Source organism: Manis pentadactyla, chromosome 8 (assembly GCF_030020395.1).
Source record: "Manis pentadactyla isolate mManPen7 chromosome 8, mManPen7.hap1, whole genome shotgun sequence".
Taxonomy (NCBI): Eukaryota; Metazoa; Chordata; class Mammalia; order Pholidota; family Manidae; genus Manis; species Manis pentadactyla.
Window position 1 is genome coordinate 7,681,390 of NC_080026.1, and position 18,976 is coordinate 7,700,365.

Consider the following 18,976-nt stretch of genomic DNA (forward strand, 5'->3'; position numbering starts at 1 on the left):
CCCCCACCCCGCCCACGCCCGGTCTGGAAGCAGGAGTCGCGCCCTAGCCTGGAGATGAGGGCGGGGGAGCGGGAGGGAGGAGTGGGAAGGACACAAAACAGCTTCCAGGCGGCGGGCGCGGTTCACTGCGCATCTGGGCAGGGGAGGGTCTCTGGGTCAGCGGCCGGCAGCCGCCCCAGACACTCGGCTTCTAGCTGGCGATTCAGTGGGGCCCGTTTCCTGCGCCTAGAGCGGGCATCAGCTGGTGAGGGCAGACGCCAGCACAGCAACACCTCCTAAGCAACCAGGGCTCAGGAATCCAGAGATCTGGGAAGGAAGAGAAGACCCGTGGGAGAAAAGGGCTCCAAAGAGGCCTGTTCTCAGGGTTCCCTCAGGTGCTGGTGGAAAACCATCACGCAGAAGCGAGTAAGTGCCTTCTTGCCGCGTGCCCTGTCCCAGGAAGGCGGTAGCCACTCTCTGCAGACGCCCCCACCCACCTCTCGCTGCCCCACCCTTGCGTGCCTTAGAATTCCCAGCAGGAGACTGTATCCTGGACCGGACTTGAGAGCTACTCCAAGAGCAGCAGGGTCTGCGCTGTGTGTCGGCTGAATTTTCTCATCTCTCCAGGTAAGCTTCTGAAACCGAGATGCTCTGTTGGTGTAACATTTCTAGAAAATCTTACATGGCAATGACCTTTAAGTTACATGACACAATAATAGAACAGAAGGAATAAAAGCTATACTTTTTCTAAGGAATCTTGTCTCCTAACTATGTGATTTCAAGATTGGTGCTTTTCATTTAAGTTCGACAGTATAAAATTAGAGGCACAGATGTGATAGGGAAATGGTTTGCTCAGTTTACGCTGGATATTTTGGTATTGTTTGAATCAACGGGTTTTTTGTTTGTTTGTTTTGCTTGTTTTGTCTTGTTTAGCTCTGTAACTTACTTACCTTCTGGAAGTTTTCTTTTGGAAGTGATGATCTGTTCCTGTGACTGGTTATATGCTGCCTCTAATGCTTAGATACCAGTCAAAGCAGGACAAGTGATGAATACATGTGGAATGACACGCTGGTGGGCTTCCTTCATTAATGGAAATGATGGAATCGGGTTAGAATGTTGGCCAGAAACATCTCTTGAAATGGGGAGGAGTTTGGGGGGTGCTTTGTGTGGATAATTTTCTTCCTGGCTATAGGGGTCAGGAGATCAGTTTCTGGTAAAATAGAAGGCAGGTGAGCCTGTAATAAATAGTGCCCTGGGCCCTATACTTGCTATGATCAGCCCTAATTAAAGCTTCTATAATGCAGCTGCTCATTTCAGAAGTAAAGAAGAAAGGGCCCATTAGGAGTAATTTGGTGAGTTTACCTGGCTAATCAACGATGAGCTGGAATTCCAATGAAGATGACTTTAGAGATTTAGAATAACAAAATCTTGATTTCTATTTTTGTGAAAATGAAACAAGTTATTTAATTTCTGATTAAGCTTTATTTTTCTTATTGGTAAATTACACATAAAAAATTTACATATTCTGGTAATGACTAAATGACAGAGATTACATGAAGGGTTTTGTGAAGGTAATACATATAACTTGTCTGCATTAGAAATTGTTCACTTTTATCCACCTCACTATTCTAGTTCTCATTTTAAGTCTAGTTCGATAAAAGGGAAGAAGGGATTTTGACAGTCCTCACTAAAAGGCACTAGAGGAAGTGAAATTCAAATCCAGATCATGATTTCTTGCCACACTTGAAAGTTATATTCTAACCTGTGAGCCTCTAGCATGCAAAGTTGTGTTCTTTAGTTAACAATTCATATGTGAACACTTTTTAGTATTCTCAAAATATGTTTTACCCTTTCTCATTTTAGCTTTAAATTTAGTTTTATATTTATGGTCTTACTTCCTTGAGATGAAACCACCAAGTATATTGGATATTGCTGAATTTATTTGGTCCATTAATTAATACAGAAGAAATAAAAGTTTAGGAATAAATACTGTACTCTTAATTATTGGGGTTGACTAAAATCCTGCACTCGGGGGAGAGGTACTGTTAGCCCCCTTTTCCCATCTATGTGTTTAAACCAAGAAGAGAAAAAACCTGAAATTGGACATAAGCTCAGGGAAAGGGCCCAGCAGATCCCAGTGGATGTGCGCAGGCCCCGGGACCTGCTGCTGTGTATCAGTCTCCGTTGAGAGCAGGGGTGGAGGCAAACATAGAGGACCTGGGAATTCTGTCTCAGCCTCCTGTGGGAGAGGGTCAGGTAGGGGAGTTGAAAGACACTCCCACTAATTTTGCCCAGGTAGGATGAATTCAGGTCTGAAGCATACTGGAAATGAAAACAATAGCATTTTGCTAAATCCCTTACTTAGCAGTCCTAGATCTCATTATGATAGGGTCTGAACCGCAAGTAGGATACTCAGAGGCTGACCCATGACCTTACCCGTAACACTATGGACTCTCTGTTGAAAGTTTATGCTGGGGGCATTAGCATAAAGGGGACATTCTTGATTTCTGGGAGTCTGGTGCCATTATTTTCCCTGGCCAGTAACAAATTGCTCAGTTATGAGGACATCTGTGAACCATGCCCACACTGACTAGCTGTCAGCTGTGCACAGTCACCTACCATCACTGACACTGACTTGTACACACAGATCTTATTTTTCCCTGAATTGGTCCCCTTATGTTCTGTTAGTGTGGGCTAACCAAAACTAGGCAAGCAGGGCCTCACCTGTGCAGTACTGAAAGAGGGAACCTTTAAGGCTGAAGAAAAGTTTTTATCTGAGAGCCTCTAGGGATTTTTTTAGCAGGTCTATGTCTCTTGGCCCAGCTGGGATAACGATTTCCATGTATCTATTCGTTCACTGCTACTTATAAACCAGGCTTATTCTGGTTCTACTCTGTGCTGACAGGGGGACCCCAAACAGATACCCCTGTTGTACACACAGTATTTCTGACTGGGTTAACTAAGCCTGTTGCTAGCTGAGGTTAACTGGCTGGATGGGCATCTCTGATTGCGGTGGCCTCCAAGTGCCAGGCTGACTACATTAGCATCAAACAAGAAAATGCCGGTGCTATGGGCCCCACCCCGGGTAATTCTGACTTTAAAAGTCTGAGATTGGGACAGGGTATTTGGCTTATACTAGAACATCAGAGGATGCTGCTTTGGGGGTCATAGTCCTTGGTCGACTCTTTGGTGTTGAGTGGAATATTCCTTCCCTTCTGATTTAGATGGCAGAATGAGGCCCCTGATCCACCAGCCTCTCAGTCTCTGGTTGTTCCCAGAGGCTGCTTGATCTGAGTACTTGATTACAGGCTGAAACTTCGGCTCCAGTCTTGCCTGAATATTTCCAAGGCTCCTCTTCACTCCAGTTTGAGAAGAGGTTGGAAATCTATGTGTTTGGTTCCACATTTGAAAACCTATAGTAGTTTTGGGGGTAGGAGTAGATCTTGGAAAAGCAGACCCACTCTTGCAGAGTGACCAGGAGCAGAGGTAAATGGCCAGTTCTAAGAGGCCTTCAGGGTTCCAGTGAATGTCCCAGTTCGGGTAGTTTTTTCTTTACTGTTGTGTTCCACAGATACAGTGGCATCTAACACAGTAGGCCTAAAGGGCTCAGGATGGCTGATGAGCATGGAACTTAGATGCAGAGCAAGCTCTCCTTTGTGTTACTCCAGCCGGGACAAGAATACATTCCTTCCTCTTAAACTCTTTAATGGTCAAATTCCTCTGGTTAAGGGTCTGACTGAGTAGGGTCACAAGAACAGTTAGTTCTGGAAAGATTCTGGCCTTTCTTCAACATGCTTATTTGGTGTACTGGATAAGCACAGCTTGGAAGTTGTATCCTATCCATAGAAGCAAGGGACCCTTCTAGGGAGCCATGAGGTTGCCATAGAGAAGCTCAAGTGGGCGTACTTAATACCAGTGTTGCTTTCCTTCCTGTTCTTGGGATCCTTCCCTTCCTCCTTTGCCAGTCATAATGGCTCCCCCTGGTGAGATTCCATCTTCCACAGAGACTTACTGTCCTGCATCCCTTCAAGGATTCACACAAACTTTCCTTGGGCTCATTCTTGTAAGTGAATTTGAGACCAAGAGCTAAGACTTTGTCATATGACACTTCTGTCCAGATCTCTTCTCATTAGAAGAACGAGACTCACACCCTCTGATGTGTGAGACCTGTACTCCTCTTCCCTGAAAAGAAGACGCTTGAAAGTCTTCAGCTACTGATTATTTTAATGAATCATCATTAGAATCCAAGTTTTACCAGATTTTGGCAAAAGTTCAGTTCTCAAAAGAGAACCTTTTGTTTGGGGGAGAAATACGACCTGTCTGAATTTTTCCTGGTGCTCATTTATTTCCAAGGATGTTTCCTATTTTCCAAAGCCAGAAGATTATAATTCTTCCAAAGCCAGAATGGGTTATAATTCTTAAAGAATACAATCAAAACATAATGGTAATGTATACTTGTGTTTTTGAAAAAGTTATGTATTCACAATTTTCCTCTGCCAGATGGCATTTTCTAGGAATAATGAGCTGAAATTGTCACAGTGAGGGGTTGAGTCCAGAATTAAATAGATATATTGAAGCCAAAATAGGCTGACCAAGAAACAGAACACAGCTGTGGACAGAATCCAGGCCTAGGAACTAAGGAGAAAAAGTCAACTAAACCAGGCAAGAAAAACTGTGGGCCAAAAGAGTAGGAGTCAGGTAATCAGAGCTAAACAGGAAGTAAGCAACTTGAGTGGGAAAATAATCCCAAAGTGGAAAACCCAGTGCAGTCAAGGTAGCGGCTAGCTGCAAAATTCCCATTGGATTGGTGCCATTCTGGTCAGTCTGTCCTTTTATTCCCAAGTCTGCAGCATGTAAACTTGCCACTCTGGATTTTGGTGATACATATACATGCTAAATTACGTTCACATAGTATAGAAATATTAACCAGAAAGTGACAGAATCCCTCTCCACAGTATAGCAGCTGACTTCTTTCCCATTGGAAAACAGCATGCATGAGCTAGCATATATAACACTCTGTATATATCCTTCTAAAACACTTTTTTCAAAGATGAACAGTGCAAGCCATTCTTAACATTATGCTTTTCACTAAGTGATTTATTTGGGGAATCTTCCCATGTGAGCATAGGCATATCTGTCTCGCTCTGAATCTGTAGTTCACAGATCCTGCAGCCTCTGAGGAGACAGAGATGAGAACACAGTGGCCTCTGGTCAACACCCTGGTAACCAAGAGTTGTAAGGAAAAAAAATACACTCAATGCAGCTCATTTTAATTACACCAGCTCTTGATTGCATATTAGAAATCTCCTGGTGTTAATTCTGAAAATCTAGGAGCCAGCAGCCCAACCTAGACAGACAGTTTCAGACTATCTTGGGCTGGGGCCTCCTGAGATGAATCTAATGAAGTCTGCCAGACAGAAAGATTCCTTTGGCTGAAAGGCAAGCTTCACCCGACCACCTTTGTAGAACAAGCAGAGACTTTACATTTTGGGGGTTGTGTTATCTTGTCTGATATCCAAAGAATGAGAGAGGAAGTGTATATACTGGGATTGCTGAGGCAAACACCTGCTTGAGGACCTCACTTCTCCGGAAGATCTCCATTCTTTCCCTGTCTTTGGGCACCTCCTCTCCCTCCACTCTAGAACTGCCTTCATTCTCTAGGTCCTACCCTGTTTGGCAATGACCAGACGTTGCCTTTCTGCTACAGAGATCCTAGTGCAAAATGGCTCTAAAGTTTGAAATCAAAGAACTGCAGCTGGGACACCCACCTTATCCTGCTACAGCCAGTTCGCTACAAGTAACTGGTCTACCTTTTGCCTTCCACTCTTTCTTCTTGTTTCCAACACATCTAATCTCATGTTTATGTAGTATGACTGAAGTCATGGTTTGGGGGGACAGTTTGGGTTTATGTCCACCATTGAGAAATAACCATTAATGGCATTCTCCTACCTTTTCAAAAGCATTCTGAGTTGGATGATGAATGGAATGACCGCCCTCCCTCCCCACTCAGGTGAGCCAGTACTCAGCCTGTGTGCTCCCAGGGAAGAGGCTGTGTGGGTAGCAGTCTGTATCAGCAACTGCAGCCACATCTTCTCAGTGATTACACAGGGCAGGAAAGAAAAGAGACGCTGAAATCATTGTTTTTCCTTTTGCCCTCTCTCACTCCCTATTGCTTCCCCTGCCCTCCGTGTGATTCCCAGGGCAGAACCTACCAGTAATGCAGTCAGGCTGTGGAGGTAAATTCTGCCTGTCAAGCAGGTGACTGCCCAGGGCCATCACAGCCTCCTCCCTTTTGCTTTTTTTCTACATTATGGAACTGAAACTACAGCACGTAAAGTAAGCAGCCTCTATGCTTTCTGGGAAGCTGGAGTTTGTTCTAGAGATGAAAAATAGATGCTAGGTTATCTTTGCTAAAGGGAGGTATGAAATGTTCTACTGTATACAAGATAATATGTAGTTATTTATTCTCCTGATATATTTACCCTAAAAAGAATTGGGGTAGCTTACAAGAAAGATAATATAGGCCGTAAAGAAAGATAATGTAAATTAAGAGAAATGAAACAAAAAAAATAGGACAGAGCATCCATAGAGTAAGGATTATATCCCAAATGCCAATTTCACTCTGACGTGAAATAGGACACAAAGGGTACAACTCTTGGGACCAGGGTGTTGATCAGAAGCCACGGTCTTCTTATTTGCTTGTCTCCTCAGAGGCCGCAGGAGTTGTGAACTGCAGCCTGGACACTATCCTGTCTAATCAGCTGCCAGGGTATGGCAATTGTTGAAGGTCTTATGTGCATCTCAGCCCAGAGCCAGACCAGAGAGTAAAGGCTTATGGTCAGCCTTGTATAACCACTGGTTCAGAGCTCTTCCCTCTGGTCTGGTGCTTGGTTTAGGGCATGGTTTGTGTATATATGAGCTTCCTTCTACTGCTCAACAGCTGGGCAACAACGATGGCTCAAGGAAATCCAACAGTCGCACTGCAGGTTAAGAGGGTGCTCAGGGAAGTCAGCTGATTGTGAATGGTCCCCAAAAACCCCTGGGAGAATTCCATTTCTGGATTTTTTTTTTTAACAGAAATTGATGTCAGGTCTTGCATCTCAGGGTAGGCAGTTACATTAAGGACTTCAGGATTGAAGGCAAGTTACAGAAGCTGGTTACATGACAAATCCCCTTTGCATTCCACTTGAAAGTGGCAAAGAGTGCTTTTCTTTCACTGTGGAGCACTAACATGGCCATGTGCCAGAAATTTTTGGCCAAGAATCTGACAGATTGGGTTCACCAGAAATACGTTTCTAGGAAGATCCTGGCTTTTTTACAACTTGTTCATTTTTTGGATTAACAAGATAGAATTCAGAAATTCTAGAGGCCAATTTCACAAAGCAGTAGAAGTTTCGAGAGCATCTGAAGAAAATGAGAACACTGACTGGTTTAGAATGTTGGGTTAGACCACTTTCCCAGACTCACTGGTAGGGAATCAAACTTTTGTTGTCTTAGAAGATTCAAATAGGGGTACGTGAGGCAGAAGCAACTTTACTTTTGTGTTCCTGGTAAACTCGCTTTCTGTTCCCTTCATCACTGCTCTTGCCAGTGGGATCTGGTGCCCAGTCATCTGCATTCCTCTGTGGTGGTTCAGCTGCCACTGAGCTTTCCTTCTGCTCGTTGTTCTTAGTTAATTTGTAGTCAGATGCAAATGAGGGGACTTTGTTGCCCGACACTGGTTATGGCCTTCTAATCCTATTGTGTGTATGGACAGTGTCATTCTGAAACTTAATATTCTAGACTGCTCCTTCCTTCCACAAAAGAGACACTGAAATTTTCTCAGATTATTGGAAAATTTGACAAACACTCTGTAGAATCCATGTCCACCAGCGTTGGAGAGGATTTTATTTCCAGTCTCTGTTGCTCTCGAAACAATAATTTTCAGAGATGACCAAGATGACTTGGTTCTTATTTATTTACAAGTCTGTCTCCAGTTGTCCTCAAATTCAGTGACTTTATTTTATTAATATTTCCAGTACTCCTGCCTGGCACAGTGCTTGGTATTCAATAAGTACATGTTCCATAAATGAATGTCAAAAAGTAAACACCATGGTGAAACTTATTGCCCTGTATAACATATCAAACTGCAAGAATGGTCTTTTAAAAAAATTGGGGAGTTCACTTTTTAAAAACATATCTGAAATTAAAATGTTAAAACACAAAACTATATAAATAAGTACACATGATTATATATGTTTTTTGGAGAGACTTGTTTACAACCTTTTTCTGCAAGATAGCTTATTCCAATAATGTGCTCCAAGGGATCTGAGAGGGGTTGGAACAAGGGAACTAAGGAACTAAGTTGAGCAATCCAGAAATCTGAAGCTGCCAAAAGCCCAGAAGTGGGACCCACAGCAGGTCAGTTCTAGGTCAGGCACACATATAGAGAAGCGTTAGCCAAAACTGGCTGCGCTGTGGGCAGAACACAGTTACAGACATTGTAAAGACAAGTGCCATAAATCAAAAGTCATTTAAGTCAGGAAAGAGTAAATTGATCTCAGGGGCAAGAAAAAGAGTTGTGCTAAAGCAAGGTGATAGTCACACTAGAGTAAAGAGATGCAAATACAAGAAGAATCCAGGAATGTAAACTAGTTATGTAATAAATGGAGTGAAGCCTGAGCCAGTTTTGATACTGAAAACTTATATACTCACAGGAGTACATGGCTATTTTCATATTTTCAATATGTCAAGTCTATCCAGCTAGCTGCCTTTCAGCAGTCCTCCCACAGAGAAATCATTCTGCCCTTGGAAATGTAAGCCATCAGGTAATAATTATGACGTGTTTTGGATTATACTTACAATAAAAAGAAATATCATCAGCTTCTTCCAAACCTGATGGGAACCTGGGAATCTAAAGGAAATACATTCTGCCTCATTTATCGAGGATTCATCATCCCCCAGTCTCAACCCTTCAAGCTGTATCTCAGGAGAAGGAGATAATGGGACTTGGGTATAAGAAAGAGGGAGCAATTTCATGAAGATCCAGAACTTTCACAGTGCTTTTTTCTCCATGGAGATCCTACTGTCACGGTGTTTATGCCTAGTGAGTCAGAGGCAGTTATTAGAAGAGCAAGCAGATAGAAGCAAGCAACTGGAAAGCAGCAAGAGTAAAATCTAAAAGTCTGATGATAAAAGAAATACAAATAAGTAAAACAAAAGATGTAAAAAGCAGAACTCTGGTTTTTAAAAATTATTTAAGGATGTCACAATATTACAGTTGATATTATAATTTAATATTATCACTTTGATTTATCAATGAGAAATTAAATTATATTCTGTATATTCTCTTTATAAATTTCTTGAAAAAAGGCAGTAATTTCAGTTAAAAAGATGGTTAAACATAAAAAGTATGTGCTTTAAAGGATTAAAAGTAGTGTTTTTATACTGTCTATTTATTGTTACATAGATGGTGGGCACTGTTCTAGGTGCTTAATATTCATTAACCATTCAAAGCTCATATTACCCTAGGAGTTAAATACTCTTATTATTCCCATTTTTATAGTTAAGGAAATTGAGGCATGGAAAGGTTAAGTGCCTTTCTCAAGGTTGCAGTTAGAAAATGCTAAAGCCCAGATTTGAATCCAGACAATCTAGCTCCAGAACCAAACTTTTTCCCAAATATTTATTACAAAATAATTCCAACATATAGAAAAACTGATAGAACTGTACAATAAGTACCCATACACTCAGTGCCTAGAGTTTTCATTATCATTTCATATTATTTCTTTTTCAGATACTGATCTATACATGCCTCAGACAATGAATCAATTATTTTTTGATGGCTTTCAAAATAAGTTGCACATACCAGTAGGCTTTATGCATATATTTTTAAAAATCCATATGGTTACCAAAGCATAAAAATTAATTATTGTCCCTTATAAGGATGTATTTTACATACATACATACATATATATATGTATGTGTGTATGTATATGTATATATATATATATATTAGCACCTGTACCTGAGATACATGGTGACTGTTTCCATTCTTAGCTATCAAAATACTACTCTGAACAATCTTTACATATAGATTGATCTGAGGTGAACTATGAGGTAAGTTCCTGTTGCTCCAGTTGCCAGGATAAGGTGTATAGATTTTATTTTAGAACCAGTTCCAGATTTCCTGATATAAAAGTTGTACCAACTTATACTACCCAAAAAAGTACATTAGAATTTCCTTATTTCCTTGCATCCTAGGCAGCACTTTGCCTCATTAGGATTCCTATTTTTAATTATTGTAAATATGTTCACTTGTGCTTTCTTTTATGAATTTTATTATTTGGATTTTACTTTTAATTTAATTTTGCATTTAAATCATTGAGCCATCTACATTTTATTTAGCTCTAAGAAATGTATGGAACTGAGGATGATGGTAACTGCCTAATTCTAAACCTCCACATGTATGCTCCATAAACAATACAAAAAAGAAAAACAAATAAAACTCCACAAAACCCACTCCATCAACATAACTAGAAGACAGAGAAGGCTCAAACTTCAAAATGCCTGTGAAGGAAAAGGAAAAGCTATTCGTGTTTGCTCTCATGCTCCAAAGGCTTTATAGAAAATAGGGTCTAAATTTTAGTTTGCATTACTGACAGAAGGAGAATGCTCACCCTAATTGTGAAAATAATGAAACAAAGTTTTATTTTCCACAAACTTCCTTGTATAAGTTATTTAATAACCTCTATTTTTCCACTCTGATTTGAAACAAATTATTTGGTCTTTATGTAGATTTTAGTAATGCTTCAAATTATGCTTAATGACAGTAGCAAAAATCAGCCTGGGGGAAATGAAATCGTGTGATAAATGAAAACTCAGCTCTCAACAGTCTTGAATCTGGGCAGGTACAGAAGAAAATGGGGGAAGCAGTCGGTTGCAGCGAAGGTGAGAGCCAGTATCAAATGTCAGTATCAGTCCAGTGGGGATCAGTACCTCCGCTCAAGCCGCCAAAGCCATGGTGCTGATCACTGCTGCTGACTCCATTGCTATCATTGCTCCGAATACTGTTGAAAGTTGCTGCTGGACCCGCTGCCTCTCTTGCTGTAAGGGATGCTCTGCTGCCTCTCCCTGTGTCTGAGTAGAAGATCACCATACCAGGCAGCACCTCCTCCCCTCCAAGTTAATGTCCTCTACGCTTGCTCACCTTCCATTAAAAAAGAAAATACAGTATATTTGACTTTGACATTTACATAAAGAAAATTTCCAGACAGTCCACCTAAAATGAACATGTCAGTTACCAGTGAAGCAAGTTATCCCAGTAAACCCATTGGTTTTGGATATCCCTAAAGTAGCCGTACTGGGATACCAATTGCTTATGTTTGCCTAAAACATTTACAGTTTATAAGCACTTTTGTGATATAGTTTGTAAAACACCCAATTTTAGAGTTAGATACATCTGGATTACCAGCTATCTCCTGCACCTAATGGAGCTATGCAATGGTGGAGAAGTTATGAAACACACTGATCTATTTCCTCATTTGTAAAATAGCGATCACAGGATGATATGTGCGCTTATGAGATAATAGAATTAGAAACGTCTAGTCCAGTGCCTTGCAAATGATAGTCACTCTAATTATAACTATAATGGCTATACAGAGTAACCATAATTATAATTGCCATAATTATTATGGTAAGTATTGGCTTGTACTCAAATGCTTTGAAGTTTGAAGAATATTTTTTCTATAAGAATGAACCTCTTTTCCCCATACTGATATTGTCTCTGCTACTTTCAACTGATAACGGCCTCTTTACTTTAATCAACAAGATAAACTGTTAGTACAACTTGGACTTGTTAGAGTTCAAGCCTGAGTTGACTTTTAAACAATTATTGCCAAAGGCTTGCTTTAGCTATTCAATTTTTTTAGAAAGCAGTCTAATGGACAGATTAACTATTAATCCTTCTATATTTTTCAGACTTTATCACTGTATTAAGATCACTCACTGGAAAGCATAGTGCCTGGACAATATTTTATAAATCCCCCAGAAAAGCTTTTACTGAATTATGTTTTAATGATTAATAATTTACAGACTGCACTCAGCCATCTAAAAATGGAATGCAAGCCACTTCCATTTGATAAGTGCTTTCATTTCTTTGTTATACCACAAAAGACAATGTCCAATATCCATTCATTTACCTAGTAAACAACCCAGAGTAGTTTTCATTCAACATCAAAATCACCACTTAAGAAGTCTTCTGGTATAATTGACTAGGTTGGGAGAAAGTATTAGCACTGACACGGTTAGTACTGTGGTCCAGACTTGCTATACGTGGTCTGGTTTAATCTTTACTACCTTATGAAATACATAAGGGATTGACTCATTTATTTATCAGGAAAGTGTAACTCAGGCTATATTACTGAGGTCTTATAGCTAATAAGCAGCAAAATAAGGAATCAAAGATGAGCATGCTGTGGGGTGATAATAGAAAAGAAAAGGAAGGCTGTATTTAGACTATGTAATAAGAAAACTGACTGGCAAATTTAATTTTGAGATTTCAATGGAATGCATCTAAAAATAGTTTCATTAAATGGCAGCATCTCTGCAGTAAGTTTGCAACCTTCCTTTGTATTCACTTCTAAGAACAACATACTTTCATACATAAGCTTAATAATGTTTGTTAGTGTATAGAATGGATCCCCAAAATATAAGATATAAGAAGTACTTTTATTGTAATGTGAGAAGATGGAGGTAAAAATGCTTTTGATTCTGTTAATTCAATGCTGCATAGGTTTAGTTTAGCTAATATTTAGCCTAAACTTTTATGTCATGTGATAACTCTTTGAAAATTCAATCCAAAAATTTTAAGATTGGAAAGTTCTAAAATGATAAGGCTGCAACCAATCAATATTTGGAGCCATTTAAATTATTCTACCCAGCTTTCAATAAATCCATTATTTCCACATTGCTAGTTACAGGGAAATATTAGTGTCCAAATCAGCCTATCCCATTTTTCAACATCTATTTGGAAAGTGCTTTATTATTTTGAGCCAAATCTATTCTGACTCCAGCTCATTGATCCTATAGTTCATCTTTCTTTCTTTTTTTTTTTTTTTTAATAATACTTAAGCCTAATTTCTCTTCTATATGAGAATCATTCAGATACTTGGAAATAAATGTTCTACTTGAGTTTTTTCTTTTCTGCTTCAACCAATATATCCTCCATTCTTTTAACTGGTCAATAGATGGTATGATTTGATTCTGATTAATGTTCTGATTCTCTTCAAAGACCCTCCAGTTTATGTATATGTCTTCTGAGTGTGATCCTAGATTACAGAACAATAGAGAAGGACTGCCTCCTCCATCTTCCTTCAGTACAGAAAGTTACCCTAGCTTTCTTGGCAGACACAAATCAGTATTGATTTATATTGCAATTGCAATTAAGTAAAACCCCTTGACAGTTTTCTCTGCTGCAAAATAATATCCACTGCATTTGTACTGATGGGTTGCTAGGTTCAAATTTCAAGACCTTACATATATTTGTACCATACATTATTTTATTAGATTTGGCCCATGATTCTAAAATAAAAAAATCTATCACAATTAAAAATTAATCTCTGCTCCCCCCCCAATTATATGCCAATCACTGTAGTAGGCATTTCAACCTATATATTTTATCCTTACTTAACCCAAGGAGGAGTTCCAATTTTATGATTGACACTGTCAAGAATATTATGTAATTTGACTGAGACCTCTAGGAACAAGAAACTATTTAACATGTACTCAAGGAAAACTGTGATCCCATGAAAGGCATGAAGAGCCAATCCAGTACTTGATTTTCCATTTTTATTTCCCAGGACAGTGAAGTGGATGATATATCTTCTTGGATATCTGTGAGATTACCATTTGTATATTTAGAATATCTCTCCCACACCACCTATTTAAGCTAGTAAGGGTCTGATTCTTACAATGATTGGTACTCCATTAAAATTACCCAACTTGTTTCTTGACTTCCATTAAAAGAAAGTAATAGATTAAACTATTAAAAACTCAATTTCACCCAACAGTGAAAAGTTTGGAGCAGAATATATATGTGTGTGTGTATATATGTGTATGATTTCTGTTTTAAAAAATATTACAGAAGAAATTCAGTGAAGGCCAGCACTGTAAGAGACAAAATATACAAAATGCCACAATATAAAGTATAAACTTTCTTATCCTTAATTGCAATAATAAAAAATTATGAATAGGGTTAAGGGGAATGAAAAAAGAATAATCATTGTTGTCACTGAGTAAGCTTACTTGAAGATTAGGTTTCAATAGGAATTGGGCTGGAGAAAATCAGCAAAAGAGCATATTTATATGAGAGGAAGGAACAAGTTTCATGACTGGGGAATTAATGCATGAAATTATTTTTAATGAAGTCTGATTTTAGTGGCTGTAGGATGACTTGAAATAGGCAAAGGCTAGAATTGAGAGAAACATGTAAAGACTTCTGGAGCAATCCAAATAGGGAATTATAAAGATAGCTACCTTGTAGATATATAAAAAATGGATAATATTAAAACACAATGGAAAATAAGTATAAGAAAATTCTTTTGGTCAGAGTAATTGATGACAAAGAGGAACATTTCATGAGTAATTTACAAGGTAATGAGTTTGTATTTGTGTTTTTGTTCTTTTACAATGGCTAGAAGGTTTAATAATGATTCTAGTCATGGAGGAAGTAATGAATTTTGTTTTTACTCGTTAAATTGCTGTTATTGGTGGGATTGCCACATAGGTGACTGAGGGAAGAGGGTGTTTTGGGATATACCCATGTATGGTAATTAAAACTCTGTGTTTGCCTATGTAGTCACCAAAAAGATGGGTGTAACAGAGGGGAAAGGCAGAACTTTAAAAGATATCAGGTACAAATTTGGGAGGAAGAACTGAGTCAAAGCAAGTAATCAGAGCTATAAGAGATACAGAAGAGTGGGGCCCAGAATCAATGCAGACTGAGTTAGGGAAGAAAAGAGTAGTCAGTGGTTAAATATAGCTAAGAGTGAAATAATTGGATTTCCCCTCCTTCCCCCCAAGTCTCTGGTAACTTTAGAACTCTCTCATTGCGAGGGAGAAATTGAAAGGCAGATTTCAATGAAAGAGGATTCAAGATACGTAAATGAAGCAGAATGAGTTACTCATGGAATTACAAATTAAACCTAATGTTAAGTATAACAAAATCAGGTTTACCTACTCAGATTTCTACAAAACACCAGAATTTTATTTGAAGGCATGCACTCCGTTTGCTGTTCTCTTTTATTCATATCCTAACCTTTCGTAATTAAAATTTTTGTATATACCTAAATTTTATGTGGAACTGAAGAAAAATATTTCTTGCAGGTACAGAGTTGGAAATGGCTTCTCCAGAGCCTAGGGGCCTTGTCCCCTTCACCAGAGAGTCTCTTGAACTTATGAAACAGCATATTGCTAAAAAGCGCAGTGAGGAACACCAAGAAGAAGATTTAAAGCCAAACACTGACTTGGAAGTTGGGAAAGAGCTTCCATTTGTTTATGGAAATCTTCCTCAAGGAATGGTGTCAGAACCCTTGGAAGATGTGGACCCATACTATAAGGATAAAAATGTAAGGATTAATTGAATTTATTGTGATTACATGTTTATTGTTTTATTTTCCAGACACACAAAAATGTAATTGAGATAGTATGAAAAAAGAATGAAGAGTAAATCAAGAGGTAATTTTAAGTTATAGAAAACTGGATTTCTATAAAAAGAAATTTCAGACGTATTTGAGACTTTTATCAAAGCCTGATGCTTACCTGGTAGGTTAGTTTGTTTGGGGTTACTTTACTTTAGTTCATAGTGTTATGTCTTAAGGTAAATGATTTGTTTAATGGGAGCATGATGATTGGCTACTTAAGGTTATTTATTTTAGAGTAACTATAATATAAAATTTCTGTAATATGTACAGCAGTTTCAAATATTCAACTTTACGATCTTACTCAGTAGTTAGGAAAATAAAGCTAACCTATATTTTATTTATGATTTCTATTTATTCCTACATTCACATCCTATCATATCCCCAAAATAACTTGAAGAACCCACTAAATATTTGAACAATCTAAGAACAAGCACAAGATGATAAAAATAAGGATAATTATGCTTAGAAAAGACAGAGATCTGTGTGGACTGACAAGGCTGGAAGAGTCTTCATTAAGGAAATAGAGATTAAATTATAGCTTGAAGAGCATTTCAGATTTTAATAAGGCAAAGGGCAGATCTTCTATGAACAGGCAAGAGCAGAGATTAATTCTGGAATAGGGAAGAGACAGGGTAATGAGAGAACTAGAACTCTGTAGCTGTGTTGCAAGTTGTGGAAAATAAGATGAAATAACAGAAATGTCAGCATGGATTTAATATGGTGGCCAGAAAACTGATGTGATAAATGCAGTGTTTGAGTAAGGTGAATAAGAGTATTTCTAAATTACTATTGCATAGAAGAGAAAGAGTCAGAAAGATGACATAGGAGAGAAATCCAAGCCTGAAGTCTGGAGTGTTTGAGAGAGGTAACAGGCCTGAGAAGGAACAGCAGGATTTGAAGATGGGCTGATTATGCCAAGGTTTCCAGCCCAGCAGTGCTACTGACAAAAATGAAATAACTATAAAGAAGATAAACCTCAGGGGAGATGAGGATTAGCTTCATTGTGGATAGTTGTAAATTGATGTCCTTGTAGAGCATTCAGTGATTTACCAAATGGGTGAAATGGAATTGAACCAAAGTCTCTGGACAGAAGGCAAAGTGATCATTTTGTATAACCACAACTCTTTCAGATTATTTGCTTGGCAGAAGAGTATTGGCATTTTATAGTGTAATTGTATATATTACAAAAAGACTGCTGCATCAATGATAGCTTCTGTAGGCATTATGCAACATTAGCTATAAAATCCTTGCAAATCTTACAAACGTTTTAGTGAAAATGTGAATCCTCATCTCACTTAACTCTGCCTTCACTTTGGCTATGTTTAAGTCATAACAGTTGATATAACAGTAAACTTAATGGTAGCTCTAATACAGTAAAGGTTTGAGTTTTTTGGTAGTATATACAGATGTAGGAAACAAATCTGGGTTTGTTATTGGAGAAAACCAAAGATTTTGAAATATAAAACAAGCCAAAAACTCTAAGGAAAGCTTAGTATAAAAAGTACAGTTATTAATAATAGCATAAAGTTATTAAAAATTTGAGTCATTCAGTTTATTCTGTTCAAGGTGACAGGTAAATAAATAATTCTAAAATTGAATGAACAATTTCAGTATGTAAACATTAATCAGAAAATTATTATATATGGAATTAACTCATTCCTTCACAATGACATAAGATGGTAGGTTGCATGTACATCTTCCATGAAATTTTGAGATTGTTCTGGAAAATACTTGGAAAGCACATTTAAATAATCAGATATATTTCTTTGGCCTGTTTTGTTTTCTCTTTGCTTTGAAAATGTAAAGAGAAAAAATAAATACAAGTCAAAATGTTCAGAGACTGCATGTTGAAAGAGTGTTTTATTGATGAGAATTATAGCAAAGTTTAGTTTCCCTTTAGAATATGTATTCATAAAATCTCAATGAACATATATTTGTACTCACTAATATATTTGTACGTATACACAAATATAAATACCAATGTATAGTCACCATATACACCTCTGTGTAATTATATAACACAATATACTATATGTAATAAATTATATTTAATATATATCATGTATACTATATATTATATACTGTTATAGCATAATATTCACTATATATATTTATGCACACACTACAATAAATGAATTTTCCAAGTGTGTGTGTGTGTGTGTGTGTATAATGAATATATATATATATATATATATATCATATATATATATATATATTCGGTAAAATACCATATTATGTGTATATATATATATATATATATATGGCAAAAATGTATGTGTGTATACACACATCCATACACACTCTGTGTGTGTGTATATATGTATATAAAATAAATACATGCATATATACAAATACGTATCTATGACTCATTTTTAGGATGTGTCTGATTTTTCATTATTTTTTATTTCAATGCTTCTATATCCCAACATGTTAGTTTTACATGATATAAATTTGTTTTAGATATGTTTATGTCAAAGATAACATACAAGTGGGATTTTATAACATAGATAACTTACTAATAATTAATATTTGAGCATGTTGGATCACTTTTACTACTGTAATCCCACACCGTATTTGCTTTGGAATAAAATTACATTGTTTACATTCATTGAATACTAGTATGTTTAAATGATTTCCAAGACCATAGTATACAGTTTTCTTGCTCTTTATTATGTTAGTTCTGCAGGAAGATTGAAGATTGGTATATGGCAAATGGCTTTCTTAAGTAGAATACTAGGAAAAAAAGAAAAAGGTAGATAAACCTAAATATTAATGAAAATGTTTTTTTTTAAAAAAAACCTCCCCATTTGATTTAGTCCATAAGGGAATGTCAAAATATAAGAAAAGTGTAACTGTTAGAATTCATGGCTAAAATGATCATTGGTAGTATATTGTGTAATTGATGAGATTATAGTTCTTAGTTTCTAATTTTACTTAATGTTCTTTTTCCATCTTACAGACTTTCATGGTATTAAATAAAGAGAGAACAATCTTCAGATTCAATGCCAGGTGGTTTACATTTTCTCCTTTCAGCTCAATTAGAAGAACAGTTATTAAGATTTTGGTACATCCATATCCTTTTTTATTGGCTTTAGACTGTACAGATAAGCTAATGCAGCTATTCTATTCAAATATTGCTGCAGTCTTTTTCTATTTTGAATTGATACCACATTTTAGGTCATATTTAAATCTGGATTACAACTGCACTGTGTTCCATATTTGAAAATGCATTTAAAATATATTTTCTAGTACAAACAAAAACAGTAAATATAAATCTTAATCCTCATTACTTTTCAATATGAATAGTATTTGTATTT

General features: G+C 37.3%; 1 protein-coding gene across 5 annotated transcripts in view; it reads left to right on the forward strand.

Annotated features, from left to right (window-relative positions):
* Positions 1 to 283: 283 nt before the first annotated feature.
* The window catches only part of SCN7A (sodium voltage-gated channel alpha subunit 7), a 75,337-nt gene continuing 56,644 nt past the window's right edge, over positions 284 to 18,976 (forward strand). For 4 of the 5 annotated variants that reach the window (XM_057505457.1, XM_057505459.1, XM_057505460.1 and 1 more), the window contains exons 1-3: positions 284 to 405; positions 15,343 to 15,584; positions 18,619 to 18,730. In XM_057505457.1, coding sequence (XP_057361440.1) covers positions 15,357 to 15,584; positions 18,619 to 18,730 — 340 coding nt within the window. In that variant the 5' untranslated portion in view covers positions 284 to 405; positions 15,343 to 15,356. Of the gene's footprint in view, positions 406 to 470; positions 607 to 15,342; positions 15,585 to 18,618; positions 18,731 to 18,976 lie in introns of those variants that run through there. The other variant, XM_057505458.1, reaches the window with a different exon arrangement.